General features: G+C 32.7%; 1 protein-coding gene across 3 annotated transcripts in view; it reads left to right on the top strand.

Annotated features, from left to right (window-relative positions):
• LOC139481161 (RNA-binding protein RO60-like) overlaps window positions 1-22,509 on the top strand; it is a 59,361-nt gene that overhangs the window by 13,291 nt on the left and 23,561 nt on the right. For all 3 annotated transcript variants that reach the window (XM_071264312.1, XM_071264311.1, XM_071264310.1), the window contains exons 3-4: window positions 4,973-5,142; window positions 7,080-7,373. In XM_071264312.1, coding sequence (XP_071120413.1) covers window positions 7,150-7,373 — 224 coding nt within the window. In that variant the 5' untranslated portion in view covers window positions 4,973-5,142; window positions 7,080-7,149. The remainder of the gene's footprint in view (window positions 1-4,972; window positions 5,143-7,079; window positions 7,374-22,509) is intronic.

The raw sequence follows: 22,509 nt of genomic DNA, 5'->3' as shown, positions 1-22,509 counted from the left end.
GCAATCAAAAGTTCCGATATGGAAAATGTGAAACAATTCAAACGAGAAAAGTAACAGTCTGTTTTATACCCGTTTTCTTAACAATTTACAAAAAAATCAAAGATGACGGACATAAACCAACGGCAACTACTGAACTAAAGACCCCCGACAGGCACATTATTATAGAGAATGTGGCGGCGGTACACATGTTTGTGAAAGCGTAACCCTACTCTAACCTGGGGTAGTGATGTAAGCTGTGACAGCACAACAAAAGAACCAATTGAAAAGATTTTTGCATCAGAACCAGAAAATATTTGTTACACATAAAAATAAATCGCAATCACGTGGGTTTGAATAAGTTAAAAGCGTAACATGATTACAAAAAAATATTCGACAGTACTATATACAACAGTTTACATTGATTCACAACTGACAACTTCGATGAAAATACACGTAGAAACAGCAACGACTTGGTATATGTACATATAATGGATTGGGGCTTAACTGTTTAACGTATTTTTTGTCTATCTTGACCATCATGTCGTAACCGTAAAACACACAATAAAATAATCAACAGTGCAGATACTAAAAGGATGGCCGCTTAGTTGAACATTGAAATAATGGACGGTATACTTAATTTGGAAAGCAGAGTAAAAATGATTTATCAAAGTTTACTTCTAATTGAATACAATCGGTGATCAAGCATATTACAGAAAGTCTCCATAACACGCCTGGTAAACCATCTAATCTCAACCAAATGTTGAGACGGAAAAAAGTATTCTGGAACTTCCTGTTGAGCTATTCTGCCGTTCAAAATATTCAAAATAAACAAAGGGTAGGTCGACTTTTCGTCAATTTACTGAAAATCAATGCGTTTTTTGTAAAATCGGAGAATGTCATGCCAGAGATATTTGATTTACAGTTTGTCTCGTGTATAACACAAATGAATGGGATTTAAAATGACATCGTAATGACTTTTCTCTAGCAGGTAAATATGGCCAGCGCAGTCTGCTATTGACAAAATGACAGTGATTTCATTGATAAACTAGCATATATATTAGTAAATTAGTATTTTTCTAAAACATTATAAACATAAAATTATAGTTTGTTCTTTTTCTTTACTAATATAATTTCATTATGCTAAATATGTTATAAAGTATGTCATGTTGAGATTTTCTGGTATCGGTTGAGATATTCTGGAACAATGTTGAGATCTTCTGGTGAATGAAATTTTCAACTATAAAAAGGAAGATGTGGTATGACTGCCAATGGCACAACTGTCCACAAGAGACCAACATGACACATACATTAACAACCATAGGTCACCGTACAGCCTTCAACAATAAGCAAAGCCTATACCGCATAGTCAGCTATAAAAGGCCCCCGATATGACAATGCAAAACAATTTAAACGAGAAAACTAAAGGCCTTATTTATAAAAAAAAATATAACGAAAAACAAATATGATTCAATATTTAACACATAAACAAACGACAACCACTGAATTACAGGCTCCTGACTTGGGACAGGCACACACATAAATAATGTGGAGGGGTTAAACATGTTAGCGGAATCCCCCCCTTTACCTGGGACAGTGGTATATATAACAGTACAACATAAGAACATAAGAACGAACTATAAAAATCAGTTGAAAAAGGTTTAACTCATCAGATGGACAAAAATACAATTGGACGTGGCCGGGTTCTTGAACATCCCGACAACAAAAAGACAATAGGAACAGATCTGAGAGTACTCGCAGTTATCTGACAGCTAGTTCAAAGCCACTTACAACTAATAAAAAAAGCATGCAGGTAAGACTAAACTATAAATCCGTACACATCCAACATCCAATGAATTTAGTGTAAAGACGTCATAAACAGTCAGAGAAAAACATGACTTTGTGTAGCTAAGTATTATACAACTGTCAAAATTCATAAACTTGCCGTATATTGTTTGACATTTCAACAGTCATTTTAATCTTGTCTGTAGTTATCACAGCAGGCTTCTAAAGAGGCCTTTGGTTGTAATAGAGTCTAAATAGTAAATAGTAAACAGTGTTTTTAAGTACTAGTATTAAAGTTCTAACGCTGGGGATTAAGTCTAGCGTTTGAGATGCAGTTTTGCACAGAATCTTTAACGTCAATAATGTTGTAATTGACATCTCCAGGGCTAGAATTTATTTACTTTTTTATGTGTAACATATTTGTTTTTCGTTCATTTTTTCTTTATATATCAATAAGTCCGTTCGTTTTCTCGTTACAATTGTTTTACATTGTCATTTCGGGGCCTTTTATAGCTGTCTATGCAGTATGGGCTTTACTTATTACTGAAGGCCGTACGGCGACCTCTAGTTGTTACTTTATTTGTCATTTTGGTCTCTTGTGGAGAGTTGTATCATTGGCAATCGTACCACAGAAAGAACATTGATAATAAAACGTATACATACAAATTGAAAACAAATCGCATAAGAAAAATCAATTATTGGTATGTTAGTTTTCTTTGGTATCATTAATATTTTTGGCTCAACTTCTTAATCATGATCAGGCAAAATTATTGGCTTTTTATTCTGACATTATTTTTTTTCTTATTCCTATTCCACCCCATTTTTCGGCATATTACACGTCCGTTTTATTTGGTCATTACATCGCGGACTTCTAACGGATGCAACAATTTTGTAAATGTAAAACTTTTGTTTATCCTTTCGGCGTTAGTTCGAGCTATCTGGTAAGGTGTGGCCACAGTTTTTAGCAGATATCGCATGCTTAGCTTAGACACAAACAATTTGTTTTAGAATTTAAGTTGACCAGGCCAGAGTTCAAACTAACTATCTCCCACAATTTACCTACGTCGAATCCAGTTTTAAAATATTTCAAAAGAAAACTGAATTAATATTCAGAAATGGATAATCATTAAATTCATTCATTTCATCAAAAGTTATTCTCATTTAAAAAATTGCAAAGGAGATGTACATACAATGGAGATTACCCCCAACTGTCATAATCTGAAGGAGAACTATTCTAGCGGACAAATGTGGAACTATCTCCTGACACTTTTAAGACAGTTCTAGCTAGAACAGTTCTAACAAAGAACTGATTTGGTCATTGGTAAGTTCTATACCTAGAATCGATTTACACAGTTCAACCTGGAACTGATCCTGACAGTTCCAAGGCTAGAAAAATCTTAGTCTCGATCATTCAGCCGCTTTATTTTTCAAAGTAGATATATTTAAATATGCGTCTGGGTAATCGAGACTAAAAATATCTATGACTAGAACAGAACTGCGACCTGATTTCGCCACGAACACATCACGATTGTTTTGAACATGTTTAAATTAATAAAAGTTGGCTACTCTCAACACGAATACCAAGACCTCATCAAGACCGTAACACGACCATACTGCACTACGATCGCCAATAGCATTATATTTTTAGAGATCGTAGTGCGATCACGGCCCAGTGTGACGGGACCGGGTTATAATATAAATGTTACTGAATATTACCAAATATTAAGGATTTGCCCTGAATGCAGTTGTGAACAAACATCTAAGTTTTAATTATTTCAATACAACACCTGTGATTACATTAAGTTGGACGTCACTTAGGGGCTGCCATTTGATTTTTATGGGGGGGGGGGGGGGGCTAGGATGAAAAATTTTGTCCTGCATTTCTTTTTAGTTGTAATCTCTGTCCTGCCTTTTTTTTTTTCACTCTATACGGTCCTGCCTTTTTTTATTAGCTTGTCCTGACTTTATTTACCTAAATTGTCATCCTGCCTTTTTTTTTTGCAAAGTGTCTCATTCTGCCTTTTTTTTTACTCAAAACTCCTGTCCTGCCTATTTTTTTCAAATTCCATCCTAGCCCTGTTCGATTGTTTAGTTTTTAACTATTTTATTTCTTTATAAATGAACGCATTTTCGGCATTAAATAAATTTTGATGTCTGTTAGGAATCGAATTCATCCAAATCATATTAATAAATTACCATTGTAAAATAATCTTATTTATATTTGTAAGGCATGCATTTTTCTATCGGCAATGCTTAAAATTGTATCTGAGTGTATTTAGATTTACCACAGACAGAAAACATGAATCAGGTAAACCGTAAAAAAAGGTAAACTCAAATAGTACAGCGCAACCAGAAAGTCTCAACATTGTGACAGAAAGACTCAACCAATACCTTTATATCTCAAATTTTTCTGCTCAGAGTAGGCTTGACAAAAAAATATTTGGGCAATTTACAGACGTGGTTATCGTAAAGCCTAAAAAAACACAAATAATTGACATATTTTCTTGCTAGTCATTAATATCATAGCAGTTCTATCGAATTTAAAGAATGTAAACATTATTATCCGTAGGAGAAAAGTGATTGTTACTTCAATTTAAAATATTTTAAACCAAGAAGAGACATATTAGTTACAATTATGATTTATCTATGGCATGACATTCTCCGATTTTACAAAAAAGTCATTGATTTTCAGTAAATCGACGAAAATTCTACCTACCCTGTGTTTATTTTCAATATTTTGAACCAGAAAAGCTCAACAGGAAGTGCCAGGATACTTTTTTCCGTTTCAACCATTTGGTTGAGATTAGATGGTTTACCAGGCGTGCATAACCTGTTTCATCATACCCTTGGAGTTTGCAGCTGCTGTCATTAATAAAACACAGAATAGTTGAAAAGGAGTAGATTATAAGATTACAATGGAAAACCATGAGTTGATTAAAGACTCATGATAAATTGGTATATAAAAAAAAATCCGAATAAACAACAAGCTAGTCTAGAAAACCCTACAATGTTAATTTGGCTTTACTAACAGGCGGATTACACAAACACCACCTATAAGAGAACATTAGAAATAAAATGCTTCGCGTTTTCATAAATTATATGGGTTGCTTTCGTTTTAAACATTGTAGTAGTATGTTCGACAAGTCAAAATTACCGTATGGAATGGTACTGTTCAATAATTATGCTTAGGCGTTTTTTTCTTCTCATACAGGTGTTTGATATATGATAGTTACCAAACTCGAACCATAATTATTAAATATAAAGTGAAAGGTCGAGGTTGTAATACGTAAACCATGCGTAAAACAAGATACCATGAATGTACCACTTGTCTATAGAGCTATAGAGACCATTCAGTATAGCGATACACTGAAAGAATAACAGGTTGGTTATTCTAAAATCTTACTTTTAATTAATTCTTAATGTTGTTTTGTGTACATTAAATGCAAAATTATGATTTGTTTGTTTAATTCTTTATAGTATAGGATGACCAGTACTTCAAACTGGTTAGATTTGTAAAAACGTCACGCTTATTTTTTGTAGACCTTTATCGAAGGATAAATGGGAAGGTCTATTAACAGGACAGATAAAACCAGGACAGTTATTTTCGATACGTTTTATTTGTAACTTTTGTTTTACCTGAGACTACTATAACACATAGTAATCTCAGGTTTTACTCAACATATTGTTAAAATTTAAATTGTATAATAAAGAACTTTTTGCTAAAAAAAAAATAGAAAACAACTAAGTTAAAAAAAATCTGCCAGGACAATTTAATTTTATGAAAAAATGGCTGAAATTGCCGAGAAAAGTTTACTTATAAATGAAATATTTTCTCAAAACAACTGTCTGGCATAATATTTTTGTACGATTATAAAGTTTATGGAATATTTATTCTAAAAATCTATAATTTAATATTTTTTTCATCTTTTAAAGGTAAAAAAATCTGCCAGGACAGCAGCCTTTCATGTTAGAAATTTTGTTGAAATTATTTCAAAATCAAAATATGAAGTTTAATATATTCTTCGACATAAATGTCTGGTAAACAAATGCTAGTTCATTGGAAAGTTTAGAATATAAGCTTAAAATTATATGAACTTTTATGTCAGTAACGCCAAAAACATCTGCCAGGACAGTAGCCTACTCCGTTAAATTTTAAGAAAAAAATTGCTTTAATTGTGAAGAAAAGTTCACTTATAATTGTAATATTTTCTTCAGAACAACTGTCTGACATAATATTTTTGTACGATAATATAAAGTTTATGGAATTATCGTTCTAAAAATCTATTATTTAATATTTTTTTCCTCTTTTAAAAGGTGAAAAAATCTGCCAGGACAGTAGTCTTTTTCGTTAGACATTTTGTTGAAATTAGTTCAAAATCAAAATATAAAGTTTAATAACTTCTTCAAAAGAAGTCTGGTAAACACATTTTAGTTAATTGAAAAGTTTGAAATATAAGCTTTAAGAAAATATGAAATCATATGGACATTTATTTCCTTAACGCCAAAAAAAAATCTGCCTTAAAATTTAACTGTCCTGGCAGATTTTTTTTACTTAGTAATTTCTTATTTTTTATTTTTTTACAAATACTATAAGTTTATACCCTGTTCTTTATTGTACACTTCAAGATGTTGAGTTAAACAGAAGTTACAGATAAAAACGTATCGAAAATAACTGTCCTGGTTTTATCTGTCCTGTTTCTAGACCTTCCTAGGATAAATAGCCAAATCCTATGTATACTGAAAATTGAAAGAAAAAAAAGTTGCTGTGATAGCTTAATTAGTCTATCATATAGGTATTAAGTCTGTTATGTATCAGTTCGCTGTTCACTGTTCCTTAAAGGAAGAGTTGCGTAAAGTGCCATATTTAACTATAAAATGTGGTTGATACATAATAAGTTATTTCTGATTTCTGCGTATTTAAATATTTTCAACAGATATCAATTCATGTAATTCTTATATGGAAATGTTGCTGTTTGAAAATTACATATTTTTTTTTTTTTTTTTAAAGAAAATAACAAACATTACACGAGGGTCATGACACATCCGGTAGCCGCATTGTTTATTCAAAATTTGCCAAGGGAACATCTGTTAGGGAGAACAAAGTCCGAGTGGTCTTTGGGCCGAGTTGTCTAATATCCACTTTCATATGGAAGTGCCCCCTTTTCGTAAATAAACTAGTTTGGTTAAGAAAAAACACAATAGTTTATATATATATGTATAGTATATACTTCATGTATATTGTTTTCTTAAAAAAAAAGCAACGGTATTCAAATATCTAATAATCTGTAGAAATTAACAGTTTACTTTCGTTTTCACAGAATTTTATAAAACGGGTTGTCGTACTTGACATTCTCACGAGGAAACTAATTGGACATTAGAGGTAGAGATATGGATGTGGACCCCTATATTCACCCACAAGGTGATCCTACTGGCCAGCCAGAACCTCTGCCAGGATATTCACAAATACGAAATGTGGCTGGAGGATACGTTTTTGAAGTTTCAGATATTGAAAAGCTCAAAAGATTTCTGTGTCTCGGGTCTGAATTGGCGTATTACAAAGCAAATTCACAACACAGAAAGTTTTCTAGGTCGGAAGTTCAAGCAATAGACAGGTAAAACTCGTTACAAAAAATGTTAGTAGAGTTGAACAAGTTAGGGACCACATAAAAAAATCAATGAAGGACAAAAAACTTAATTCAAATAGTTTGGGGTGGGGCAGAGGGATTTGTAGTCCAAATAATTATGACGTCTTGAAAGGCTATTATAATTTTTTTCTTTGACGCCTTACATCGACGATGTAAAAGCGTCAAAGAAAAAAATTATAATAGCCTTTCAAGACGTCATAATTATTTGGACTAAGGGATTTGTTACAATTTGCCGGGTTTACTATCCATACGAACCCCGAAAAATTGTTACAATTTGCCAGGTTTACTATCCATACAAACCCCAAATTTTGTTTTTTTGTTTTTTGGGGGTTTGTATGGATAGTTAACCCGGCAAATTGTAACAAACCCCTGTTGGTGGGGGATCAAAATTGCTGCAAGTTTTGTGAAATTGACATCGATTGTAACGTGACGGTACCCAAATTGCACCTATTTTGACAGTTTTTTCATCTACGTTTTTTTATGATAAAGAAAAAAATGTCCATTTTGTGTTTTTTTTGTAGCCGTATCCTTCTTTATTATAAAGGTACACCAATTTGATTTTTATTCCATATGGAATCATAGAAAAATTGGTCTAAACTGACCTCCAAACCATCAATGATTCTGAAATGAGGAGTACCCAAATTGCATCCATGCTTACATTCACATCGTCAAAAGTCTAATAACAGATCTTTTGTTTATTTTCTTCAAACATTTTGAACAATTTGATATTAGTCCATGCTTACTCTTCATTTTTTTTTAAATGGATACTTGTAACATATTGTATTTGCTCATTTTAAAAAGATGACGTTTTGATGACGTCGCATGGTGACGTTTCAGTACATTTTGCTTTTTCAGTAAACACTTCATCTGTTGATAAATACTGTGAACGTTTTGTGCATATATCTAAATAGTTTTAACTATGTTGAAAGATGTGCTTAGTATCAAATCATAAAAATACAAATTGTTTAGTCACTGGGAAATCTTGTAAGATTTTCGCTGCTAGTTTTGCTAAATAGGTGCAATTTGGGTACTCGGTGCAATTTGGGTACCGTTACGTTATACATACATGTATCATTATTTGGTTATTCATTTATATGACAGCAAAAATTGTTGAAAATTTTTTGGTCGTATATATTGGTATCACGTTGTTGTCGTTGTCGTCAGCGTCATCCAAAGACAGATGGTTTCTAGATAATAACATGAATAACTTTAGTATAATTTAATAGAAATGAATAAAATTTTAACACAATGTTAACAACCACAAAAGGAAGGTTGGGATTGATTTTGGGGGTAATGGTCCCTAAGATTTTGGAATTAGGGGCTCAAAGGGGCCCAAAACAACCATTTATCTAGTTTCAGAACAATAAGTTGTGTATCAAATATTTCAATTGCTCAGAAATTGTACCACAATGTTAAATACCATAAGTAGAAGGTTGGGAATTATTTTAAGGGTTATGGGGCAAACAGTCTAGGAATAAAGGGCAAAAAAGGGGCCAAAAACAATCATTTTTGTGTATGAATCTTTCTGAAATTATACCACAAGATTCCATTCTACTAAGGAATGGTTAGGATTGACTCTGGGAGGTTATGGTTCAAACCATATATGAATTTGGGTAAAAAAACTACTTTAAAAGGCGAAAAACAAGGTTTTTTTTTTGGTTAAAGGACATTAAAGACAATTTGAGAGCAGCTAGCTAGTGTAAGGGATCGAGGTAAATCCAAAAGTAATGTTGCAACTACTTCACACTGCTTTAAAAATTGTGTATTTGAAATTTGCCAATAACTTCAGTATTAATAAACTCCATTGGAAATTTGCCAATAACTTTACAATGCTTTAGTATAATAAACTCCTTTGGAAATTTGCCAATAACTTATAAGTCTTGCAAGTACAATTGGAAATTTGCCAATAATTTTAGCATACCGGTAATTGGAAAGTTGGCAATAACTTAAGTATGTAAGTAAATATAAACTTTGAAATTTAAACACAAGGTTTAATTGAAACCACAAAAGGAAGGATGGGATATGCATGGTCCCTTTGGATTAGGAATAAGCCCAAAATAAGCATTTTTCTAGTGTCCAGAAAATTATTACTTGTGGAACACTGTATAGAATTGCCTGAAATTGTATCACAAGTTTCCACACCACAAAAGGATGGTTAGGATTGGGGTTGTGGAGTTATGACTCAATCTGTTTCGGAATTAGGGGCAAAAAAGAGGGAAAACAAGGGTTTCCTGGTTAATGGACAATTACTTTAGCTATATGTTTCTTTATGTTGGTACTCTTTGCTGTCAAATGACTGTATGTTATTTTAAATTTTAATATTTTAATGAGTAGTTATTGTCATGATTGTTGTTGTTGCAAACTTCATTAGAAATTTGAATTGAGATTATTTTTGAAATAAGGGAAAGGAGTAGGTGAGATGAAAATTCTTTTTTTTTTTACTGTTTCACTTTATACTTTATTTTCCTGCTGATTCATTTTTATACGCCCGTCAAAAAGTATAAAATTTTGACAGGACGTATTATGTAATACAAATGTCCGGTGTCCGTCCGTCTGTCTCTCTATCCGTCTGTCCGGCGTAAACATGTCACACCGTAACTTGAGAACGACTTTTCCAAATTTCATGAAACTTATTATAGTTGTTTCTTATGATGGTCAAATGATCTGTATACTTTTTGGTGAAAATAAGATTAAAACTTTTTGAGTTACTACACTTTGTAACTAAAACAGGGAGGTGTTTTTATACGCCCGTCAAAATTTTGACGACACGTATTATGGGATACAAATGTCCGGTGTCTGTCCGTCTGTCTGTCCGGCGTAAACATGTCGCACCGTAACTTGAGAACGACTTATCCAAATTTCATGAAACTTAACATAGTTGTTTCTTATGATGGTCAAATGATCTGTATACTTTTTGGTGAAAATAAGATTAAAACTTTTTGAGTTACGACACTTTGTAACTAAAACAGAGGTGTGTTTTTTCACATGTCGCACCGTATCTCAAAAACGATTCTTGATTATGGCTTAAAACTTTAAACACTTCTTAGTTATATTAATCTTAATATCTGTATACTTTTTGGTGATGATTCAAAATTTTATTTTTGAGTTATTGAGTATTTTGTAAAAAAGGGGGAGGGTTTTTTTACATGTCGCACCATATCTCATAAACAATTTATGATTATTGCTTAAAACTTTACACATGTCTTTGTTTAATTAATCTAAAGATCTGTATACTTTTTGGTGATGATTCAAAATTTAATTTTTGAGTTATTGAGTATTTTGTAAAAAAGGGGGAGGTTTTTTTTTACATGTTGTGCCGTATCTCAAAAACAATTTATGATTATTGCTTAAAACTTTACACACTTCTTTGTTATATTAATCTAAAGATCTGTAAAATTTTTGTTGATGATTCAAAACTTTATTTTGGAGTTATTGAGTATTTTGTAAAAAAGGGGGAGGTTTTTTTTACATGTCGCACCATATCTCAAAAATAATTTATGATTATTGCTTAAAACTTTACACACTTCTTTGTTATATTAATCTAAAGATCTGTATACTTTTTGGTTTTGATTCAAAATTTTATTTTAGTGATATTTAGTTTTTCAGGGTGGGGGTTTCACATGTCCCGCCGTGTCTCAAATACAATATATATGGTTATTGCTTAAAACTTTCTCAGAAACTATTTATGATTATTGCATAAAACTTCCACACAAGACGTCGGGCGTATCATGCGCTCATGGCGCAGCTGTTTATTTATAAAAACAGATCAGAAGATTTCACCTGGTAATTGATCTTAATCTGTATTGTATTATAAACCAATAAGAATTTGTACTATTCCAATAAACATGTAAATAATGTATTTTACATAAAAGCTTAAATTGCAAAGAGACATTACGCACAGGTGTCAATATTTACACACCCACTGATAAGTTGTGATATAAGTTGTCATAAATCACGCATGTGGACACTGATATTAATTAACGGCCAGTTTAAGAAGCCAAATATCAAGCTGTGATTAATTTCCTCTCTAGATAAGTAGATTAAGTAGCAATAAAATCATGAAAATTATGTTAGAAATGTTATTTAGTGACCTGAACTGGGGTCACTGTACCCATGGTACCTGTAACTTTACATGTAGTTTGCCTCAACCAAATTTTAATTGGTATGAAACATATGCACAATGCTAATTAATTACCACAAAATAGAGATCAATTGGTTTTTATACGACCGCTAAAAAATTTAGCGTAGTATAATGGAATCATGTCGTCTGCGTCGTCGTCCAAAGACGCATTTTGTTTCCTGACAATCTTGACATATGTTTTCTATTAGAAACTCATAATATGTCAAAAATTTGATCAAAATCCAAAGTCAGAGCTGTATCAAGCTTGAATGTTGTGTCCATACTTGCCCCAACTGTTCAGGGTTCAACCTCTGCGGTCGACGTATAAAGCTGCGCCTTGCGGAGCACCTGGTTTTATTATTTTGTCTTTTATTGTTATTGAGTTATATGCCCCTTTACCATGTTTACAAATGGAAAATTGCTGATTATTTTTATACGACCGCAAAAATTGAAAATTTTTTGGTCGTACATTGGTATCATGTTGGCGTCGTCGTCGTCGTAGTTCGAATACTTTTAGTTTTCGCCCTCTAACTAAGATAAAAGTGAATAGAAATCTATATGACCACAAAAGGAAGGTTAAGATTGATTTTGGGAGTTTTGGTCCCAACATTTTAGGAATTAGGGGCCAAAAAGGGCCCAAATAAGCATTTTCTTGGTTTTCGCACTATAACTTTAGTTTCAGTAAATTGAAATCTATGAAATTTTGACACAAGGTTTATGACCACAAAAGGAAGGTTGGGATTGATTTTGGGAGTTTTGGTTCCAACAATTTAGTAATAAGGGGCCAAACAAGGGCCCAAATAAGCATTATTCTTGGTTTTCGCACCATTACTTAAGTTTCAGTAAATAGAAATCAATGAAATTTAAAACACAAGGTTTATGACCACAAAAGGAAGGTTGGTATTGATTTTGGGAGTTGAGGTCCGAAAAGTTGAGGAATTAGGAGTCAAAAAGGGGCCCAAATAAGCATTTTTCTTGGTTTTCGCACCATAACTTTGGTATAAGTATATAGAAATCTATGAAATTTAAACACAAGGTTTATGACCACAAAAAGAAGGTGGGGATTGATTTTGGGAGTTGAGGTCTGAACAGTTTAGGAATTCGGGGCCAAAAAGGGGCTGAAGTAAGCATTTTTCTTTGTTTTCGCACCATAACTTTGGTATAAGTAAATAGAACTCTATGAAATTTAAACACAAGGTTTATGACCACTAAAGGAAGATTGGGTTTGATTTTGGGAGTTAGTTTAGGAATAAGAGGCCCAAAGGGTCAAAAATTAAACTTTGTTTGATTTCATCAAAAATTGAATAATTGGGGTTCTTTGATATGCCAAATCTAACTGTGTATGTAGATTCTTAATTTTTGGTCCCGTTTTCAAATTGGTCTACATTAAAGTCCAAAGGGTCCAAAATTAAACTTAGTTTGATTTTAACAAAAACTGAATTCTTGGGCTTCTTTGATATGCTGAATCTAAACATGTACTTAGATTTTTTTATTATGGGCCCAGTTTTCAAGTTGGTCCAAATCAGAATCCAAAATTATATAACATTAAGTATTGTACAATAGCAAGAAATTTTCAATTGCACAGTACTCAGCAATAGCAAGTAAGTATTGTACAACATTTTTTGTGTACAATAGCAAGAAATTTTCAATTGCACAGTATTGTGCAATAGCAAGTAATTTTCAATTGCACAGTATTGTGCAATAGCAAGTAATTTTCAATTGCACATTAACGTAAATCATTGTTTTATACAATATACAATGTATATTCACTTTTACTACCAACTGATAAATTAAAACAATCTTTACCATTCAGTGATAACAAGCACTTTTTAGCTCACCTGGCCCGAAGGGCCAAGTGAGCTTTTCCCATCACTTTGAGTCCGGCGTCCGGCGTCGTCATCCGGCGTCGTTAACTTTTACAAAAATCTTCTCCTCTGAAACTACTGGGCCAAATTAAACCAAACTTGGCCACAATCATCATTGGGGTATCTAGTTTAAAAAATGTGTGGCGTGACCCCGCCAACCAACCAAGATGGCCGCCATGGCTAAAAATAGAACATAGGGGTAAAATGCAGTTTTTGGCTTATAACTCAAAAACCAAAGCATTTAGAGCAAATCTGACATGGGGTAAAATTGTTAAACAGGTGAAGATCTATCTGTCCTATTCAGATGAATCGGATAACCCGTTGTTGGGTTGCTGCCCCTGAATTAGTAATTTTAAGGAAATTTTGCTCTTTTTGGTTATTATCTTGAATATTATTATAGATAGAGATAAACAGTAAACAGCAATAATGTTCAGCAAAGTAAGATTTACAAATAAGTCAACATGACTGAAATGGTCAGTTACCCTTTAGGAGTTATTGCCCTTTATAGTCAATTTTTAACCATTTTTCGTAAATCTTAGTAATATTTTACAAAAATCTTCTCCTCTGAAACTACTTGGCCAAATTAATCCAAACTTGGCCACAATCTTCTTTTGGGTTAAAAGTTTGAAAAATCCGTCCTGTGACCCGGCCATCAAACCAAGATGGCCGCCATGGCTAAAAATAGAACATGGGGTAAAATGCAGTTTTTGGCTTATAACTCAAAACCCAAAGCATTTAGAGCAAATCTGACATGGGCTAAAATTGTTTATCAGGTCCACATTTATCTGCTCAGAAATTTATCGATGAATCGGACAACCCGTTGTTGGGTTGCTGACCCTGAATTGTTAGTTTTAAGGAAATTTTGCTGTTTTTGGTCATTATCTTGAATATTATTATTGATAGAGATAAACTGTAAACAACAATAATGTTCAGCAAAGTAAGATTTACAAATAAGTCAACATGACCGAAATGGTCAATTGACCCCCTTAGGAGTTATTGTTCTTTATAGTCAGTTTTTAACAATTTTCGTAAAATTTGTAAATTTTTACTAACATTTTCCACTGAAACTAATGGGCCAAGTTCATTATAGATAGAGATAATTTTAAGCAACAAGAATGTTCAGTAAAGTAAGATGTACAAACACATCACCATCACCAAAACACAATTTTGTCATGAATCCATCTGCTTCCTTTAATATTCACATAGACCAAGGTGAGCGACACAGGCTCAAAAAAAAAGGAAAAAGGGAAAGGGGGATGTGAAAACAAATGGGGGTGGGGGGTTAAATTTTTCTCATTTCAGATTTCATAAATAAAAAGAAAATTTCTTCCAACATTTTTTTGAGAGGATTAATATTCAACAGCAAAGTGAATTGCTAAACAAAAATTTTAATTCATTGGAAATTTGCCAATATAAAATGTTGCTGATGAAGCTTTTTTAGCTCACCTGGCCCGAAGGGCCAAGTGAGCTTTTCTCATCACTTGGCGTCCGTCATCCGTCGTCCGTCGTCCGTCGTCGTCGTCGTCGTCCGTCGTCGTTAACTTTTACAAAAATCTTCTCCTCTGAAACTACTGGGCCAAATCAAACCAAACTTGGCCACAATCATCATTGGGGTATCTAGTTTAAAAAATGTGTGGCGTGACCCGGTCAACCAACCAAGATGGCCGCCACGGCTAAAAATAGAACATAGGGGTAAAATGCAGTTTTTGGCTTATAACTCAAAAACCAAAGCATTTAGAGCAAATCTGACACGGGGTAAAAATGTTTGTCAGGTCAAGATCTATCTGCCCTGAAATTTTCAGATGAATCGGTCAATCGGTTGTTGGGTTGCTGCCCCTGAATTGGTAATTTTGAAGAAATTTTGCTGTTTTTGGTTATTATCTTGAATATTATTATAGTTAGAGATAAACTGTAAACAGCAATAATGTTCAGCAAAGTAAGATCTACAAATAAGTTAACATGACCAAAATGGTCAGTTGACCCGTTTAGGAGTTATTGCCCTTTATAGTCAATTTTTAACCATTTTTCGTTAATTAAAGTAATCTTTTACAAAAATCTTCTCCTCTGAAACTACTTGGCCAAATTAATCCAAACTTGGCCACAATCATCTTTGGGGTATCTAGTTTAAAAAATGTGTGGCGTGACCTGGTCAACCAACCAAGATGGCCGCCACGGCTAAAAATAGAACAAAAGGGTAAAATGCAGTTTTTGGCTTATAACTCAAAAACCAAAGCATTTTGAGGAAATCTGACAAGGGATAAAAATGTTTATCAGGTCAAGATCTATCTGCCCTGAAATTTTCAGATGAATCGGTCAATCGGTTGTTGGGTTGCTGCCCCTGAATTGGTAATTTTGAGGAAATTTTGCTGTTTTTGGTTATTATCTTGAATATTATTATAGATAGAGATAAACTGTAAACAGCAATAATGTTCAGCAAAGTAAGATCTACAAATAAGTCAACATGACCAAAATGGTCAGTTGACCCGTTTAGGAGTTATTGCCCTTTATAGTCAATTTTTAACCATTTTTCGTAAATTAATCTTTTACAAAAATCTTCTCCTCTGAAACTACTTGGCCAAATTAATCCAAACTTGGCCACAATCATCTTTGGGGTATCTAGTTTAAAAAATGTGTGGCGTGACCTGGTCAACCAACCAAGATGGCCGCCACCGCTAAAAATAGAACATAGGGGTAAAATGCAGTTTTTATACGACCGCAAATTTTGAAAAAATTTTCGTCGTATATTGCTATCACGTTGGCGTCGGCGTCGTCGTCGTCGTCGTCGGCGTCGTCGTCGTCGTCCGGCGTCCGAATACTTTTAGTTTTCGCACTCTAACTTTAGTAAAAGTGAATGGAAATCTATGAAATTTTAACACAAGGTTTATGACCACAAAAGGAAGGTTGGTATTGATTTTGGGAGTTTTGGTCCCAACATTTTAGGAATTAGGGGCCAAAAAGGGCCCAAATAAGCATTTTCTTGGTTTTCGCACTATAACTTTAGTTTAAGTTAATAGAAATCTATGAAATTTTGACACAAGGTTTATGACCACAAAAGAACGGTTGGGATTGATTTTGGGAGTTTTGGTCCCAACAGTTTAGGAATTAGGGGCCAAAAAGGGGCCCAAATAAGCATTATTCTTGGTTTTCGCACAATAACATTAGTTTAAGTAAATAGAAATCAATGAAATTTAAACACAATGTTAATGACTACAAAAGGAAGGTTGGTATTGATTTTGGGAGTTTAGGTCCCAACAGTTTAGGAATTAGGGGCCAAAAAGGGACCCAAATAAGCATTTTTCTTGGTTTTCGCACCATAACGTTAGTATAAGTAAATAGAAATCTATGAAATTTAAACACAAGGTTTATGACCATAAAAGAAAGGTTGGGTTTGATTTTGGGAGTTTTGGTCCCAACATAATAAGGGGCCCAAAGGGTCCAAAATTAAACTTTTGTTTGATTTCATCAAAATTGAATAATTGGGGTTCTTTGATATGCTGAATCTAACTGTCATGACTGTGTATGTAGATTCTTAACTTTTGGTCCCGTTTTCAAATTGGTCTACATTAAGGTCCAAAGGGTCCAAAATTAAACTTAGTTTGATTTTGACAAAAAATGAATCAGTTAGGTTCTTTGATATGCTGAATCTAAAAATGTACTTAGATTCTTGATTATTGGCCCAGTTTTCAAGTTGGTCCAAATCGGGGTCCAAAATTAAACTTTGTTTGATTTCATCAAAAATTGAATAAATGGGGTTCTTTGATATACCAAATCTAACTGTGTATGTAGATTCTTCATTTTTGGTCCTGTTTTCAAATTGGTCTACACTAAAGTCCAAAGGGTCCAAATTAAACTTAGTCTGATTTTAACAAAAATTGAAATCTTGAAGTTCTTTGATATGCTGAATCCAAAAATGTACTTAGATTTTTTATTATGGGCCCAGTTTTCAAGTTGGTCCAAATCAGGATCTAAAATTATTATATTAAGTATTGTGCAATAGCAAGTCTTTTCAATTGCACAGTATTGCGCAATGGCAAGAAATATCTAATTGCACAATATTGTGAAATATCAAATTTTTTTTTAATTAGAGTTATCTTTCTTTGTCCAGAATAGTAAGCAAGAAATATCTAATTGCAAAATATTGTGCAATAGCAAGATTTTTTTTTAATTGGAGTTATCTTTCTTTGTCCAGAATCAACTTAAATCTTTGTTATATACAATATACAATGTATATTCACTTTTTACTACCAACTGATAAATTAAAATAATCTTTACCATTCAGTGATAACAAGCAGTTTTTTTACATCTTAATATTTTATGATGTATTTAAATGAGTAGTTATTGTTGCAAACTCCATCAGAAATTTTAATTGAGATTAGTTTTGGAATAAGGGAAAGGGGGATGTGATTAAAAAAATTGGGTTCAATTTTTCTCATTTGAAATTTCATAAATAAAAAAGAAAATTTCTTCAAACATTTTTTTGAGAGGATTAATATTCAACAGCATAGTGAATTGCTCTAAGAGAAACAAAAATTTTAAGTTCATTAGAACACATTCATTCTGTGTCAGAAACCTATGCTGTGTCAACTATTTAATCTCAATCCAAATTTAGAGCTGAATCCAGCTTGAATGTTGTGTCCATACTTGCCCTAACCGTTCAGGGTTCAACCTCTGCGGTCGTATAAAGCTACGCCCTGCGGAGCATCTGGTTGGCTTATAACTCAAAAACCAAAGCATTTTGAGGAAATCTGACATGGGATAAAAATGTTTATCAGGTCAAGAACTATCTGCCCTGAAATTTTCAGATGAATCGGTCAATCGGTTGTTGGGTTGCTGCCCCTGAATTGGTAATTTTGAAGAAATTTTGCTGTTTTTGGTTATTATCTTGAATATTATTATAGTTAGAGATAAACTGTAAACAGCAATAATGTTCAGCAAAGTAAGATCTACAAATAAGTCAACATGACCTAAATGGTCAATTGACCCCTTAAGGAGTTATTGCCCTTTATAGTCAATTTTTAACAATTTTCATTAATTTGGTAAATTTATGTAAATTTTTACCAAATATAGTTCTCTGTTACTAATGGGCAAAGTTCATGATAGATATAATTGTAAGAAGCAAAATCGTTCAGTAAAGTAAGAACTTCAAACACATCACCATCACCAAAATACAATTTTGTCATGAATCCATTTGTGTCCTTTGTTTAATATGCACATAGACCAAGGTGAGCGACACAGGCTCTTTAGAGCCTCTAGTTTCCTTATCTTATCTAAAATGTTTTTAGATAATGTATGTTGGACATTTGCCAGACATGACTATGATGTCATTTTCTATTTTTATTTGCCAATAACTTTATGTAAATAACTTCATTGGAAATTTGCCAATATAAAATGTTGCTGATGAAGTTTTTTTTATTGTTTTATACAATAAACAATGTATATTCACTTTTACTACCAACCAATCTTTACCATTCAGTGATAACAAGCACTTTATTTTACATTTTAATATTTTATGATGTATTTAAAAGAGTAGCTATTGTTGCAAACTCCATTAGAAATTTGAATTGATATCAGTTTTGGAAAAAGGGAAACGGGGATGTGAAAAAAAGGGGGGGTTTAAATTTTTCTCATTTCAGATTTCAGATTTCATAAATAAAAAGAAAATTTCTTCAAACATTTTTTTGAGAGGATTAATATTCAACAGCATAGTGAATTGCTCAAAGGCAAAAAAAAACTTTTAAGTTCATTAGACCACATTCATTCTGTGTCAGAAACCTATGCTGTGTCAACTATTTAATTTTAGATTTAAAAAGTTTGAAGAAGAAATCTTTAATTGATTTGTAAAATCTTGACATTTGTTTTGTGTAAAAAAAAACCATGCAATGTCAAAAATTTGATCACAATCCAAATTCAGAGCTGTATCACGCTTGAATGTTTTGTCCATACTTGCCCCAACTGTTCAGGGTTCGACCTCTGCGGTCGTATAAAGCTGCACCCTGTGGAGCACCTGGTTGGATTATTCTTTAATACATAAATTAATAATTGAACACAGAATAGAATTGAGAGAATTTTACTAGAGACGTATATTCACACACAAATGTTAATTTTGTGTTGGACTTCTTTAACTGTTAAGATTCCAATGAGAAACATGAGTCTTATTTAGATGAAACATTGAATTTTACAAAAATCTTCTCCTGTGAAACTATTGGGCCAAATTTTTCCATGCTTGGTTACAATCCTTATTTGGGTACATAGTTGTAATATATATGTGTCCAATGCTCGGCCCTCCAACAAAGATAGGCTGCCATGGCTAAAAATTGAACATAGGCAGTGGCGGATCCTAACCGTTCCTAAGGGGGCCCACTGACTGACCAGTAAGGGGGGGAGGGCGCTCCAGTCATGCTTCAATGATTCCCTATATAATCAACCAAATTTTTCCCACAAAAGGGGGGCCCGGGCCCCCCATGCCCCCCCTGGATCCGCCTATGATAGGGTTAAAAGGCAGATTTTGGCTTATATGATATCTCTGTATCAGTGCTTTGCTTTTGCACCAATTGGCATTTTATTTGCGCAAAAAAAATCTTTCATTTGCGCCACAAACCATATTTTATTTGGGCTAAAATAAAACCTTTCATTTGCGCCAATGTCACAGGTAAACACAGGTAGATAGTATAAAGGATATATTTAAAAAAGACTTTTGATAATAACATGAATAAAGGCAGTTTTGGTTTGCATAATTAAACATATTCCTCAGATATCAGTCAACATTAAACATACAAGTAATGTTAAAACCTTAATCGCTTAAACACAGTTCTGTTATATATCAACGTGATCATAAAACCTAATATAAAACACAAAAGAAAGCACTTTATACTTGAGTAAAATATTGGGACAGCTCTTAGCATGATGCACAATAGTAAAGTTATAAGTTTATCTTGGCACAAAACTAATGTAAGCGACGGTCCTGATGTATTCATGTCTGGAAGTTTCCCCCTCATGTGCATACCATATTGATCCAAAATTGTCCTACAGTCCATGTCAGTTGTTATACTGGCTTTGCAAAGTTTTATTTTATTTGCGGTACCACTAAAAGACTTGTCTCCATTTTTCAGAACATATGCTCTAATGATAACCTAAATGTTTGGTCATCAAAAATTACAGACTTAATTTTTTTGTTTACACAATGGTTTATGTCTAAATTGAAAATTCCCATCTTGACACCTTGAACATGTGAACACTATAAATCTGTCACCAAGAGCCAATGCACGTCGAGTTTAAGGGGGACTATCGAACATGCACAGCCCAAGGCACAGTGGGTCAGTCTTTCACAAGACTTAAGCAATGGCAGGCAAAACTATAAAGCAAGGAGCAAGTTATAACAGATTTATATAGTAACAGGTCCAAATAATAATAATGTTGTCAAAACAATTTACAAATAAATAAAGTCCAAATGTTCCAATTAATAAAGTCACTAATTTCACTAATTCATTCACAGTATAAGTGTAGAAGTCCCCAATGTTCGAAATATTCCAAGTTAAAGTTGTGTTGAGCTGTCTTTTGAGTAGCGTTTCTCCTGAGTAGCTGAGCCTGGTTGGCTTTGGAAGCACTCCTATCTGGATCACACCGACGAGACTACACTGACGAATAACTGTTCGACTCCGATATTTAAGGCGAAAGCTGAAAACTACTCATAAAATGACAGACATTAATAATTTTGATAATTTTGATAATTTGAGTATTGATAATATTGTTTACAATGTCCAAAGGTGAAATATGAATAATGTCAATTAGAGAGATACAAGTTAATTACATTTATAATCCTAATTAAAACATAATATTGCTCAGATTAATTTATGACAATTGACAAGATACCAAAGTGTTGTTCAGAGCAATTATTCACAAGTGACATGTTTCACAAAATTTACCTGATTAATTAAATTCAAATTTGTGATAAAATATTTCATAATTTCATAATTTCATATTTTCTAAAATAATATATTTTCTCAATAAAATTCACTTTAAAAACTTTTACATAAAAGAACACCTATAACAAATTCCCCCCTTCTCCAATATGTTTGTCCTCAAACATGAGAAAATATACAAAAACATTAAACGTTAAACATAAATAAATATATACAATAATCATGAAGAATAAAATGATATACACAAGAAAATGCCGATGTAAAGATAACATATTTTGCAAGATAAGATGAAAAATTCAATATTAGACAAAATTGCTAGATTAAGAAAATTGCCAGATTAAGAAATTGCTAGATAAGATATGAAAAGCAAGACGAATGAAAATAAGACAAGACATATGCAAAGAAGAATTCTAGACTGAAAATTACATAAAAACAAACAAAATTGTATTGCTGTATGCTCCTTGTATAAGGTGGTCGGCCCTATACAAGTGCAGGGTGTGGAGTTGAATGACCAGTCCAACTCCAAAGGGTTTAAATCATTTATCGTTAATTATATGCTCTTTAAAACAAAAATGTTACATACAAAAATAAAAATAAAACAAAAACATACTAGCTAGTATTAAAATACAAATACATGATATACACTATATTTACAATACCGGTATCTATCTTTTTACAATCACTATATTTTATAATTCAATATTTGCCAATCTATGTGGCTAAACTCTATAATTCATTATTTATACCAATCTATGTGGCTATACTCTATAATATTTTCATTTATACCAATCTATGTGGTTTTACTCTATAATCTATTCATTTCTTTGCCCATCTTTGTGGCTTTATAAAAATAGTAGCTACAATTCATTATTTCATTCTATAAAACACTATCATATTTAACAGTTGTACATGTACTATTCACAAATTTATCTTCTTCTCATACTTATTTCTATCTTGTATTGTTGTTCTAACACATTTATAAAGTTATTTATTGACGCATTTGACAGACTCAAATGTATCCCACTCTGGTGCAATGACTGGATTCCTGTATCCTGATAAATATTCCGTTGTACCATCTATGTTGTATCGAATTTCGTGTATTTTTCCATCAGAGGCTATTTGAAAACTGCAGTCGCGTTGATTTTCCTTTCCTAATCTTTTCTCCATAGCATATTGAATGTCTTGTTGTAAAAGAGCTT

The sequence above is a fragment of the Mytilus edulis genome, chromosome 7 (assembly GCF_963676685.1).
Source record: "Mytilus edulis chromosome 7, xbMytEdul2.2, whole genome shotgun sequence".
Lineage (NCBI taxonomy): Eukaryota > Metazoa > Mollusca > Bivalvia > Mytilida > Mytilidae > Mytilus > Mytilus edulis.
The sequence above is the reverse complement of the archived record's forward strand: the minus strand, read 5'-3'. Positions and strand labels throughout refer to the sequence as shown.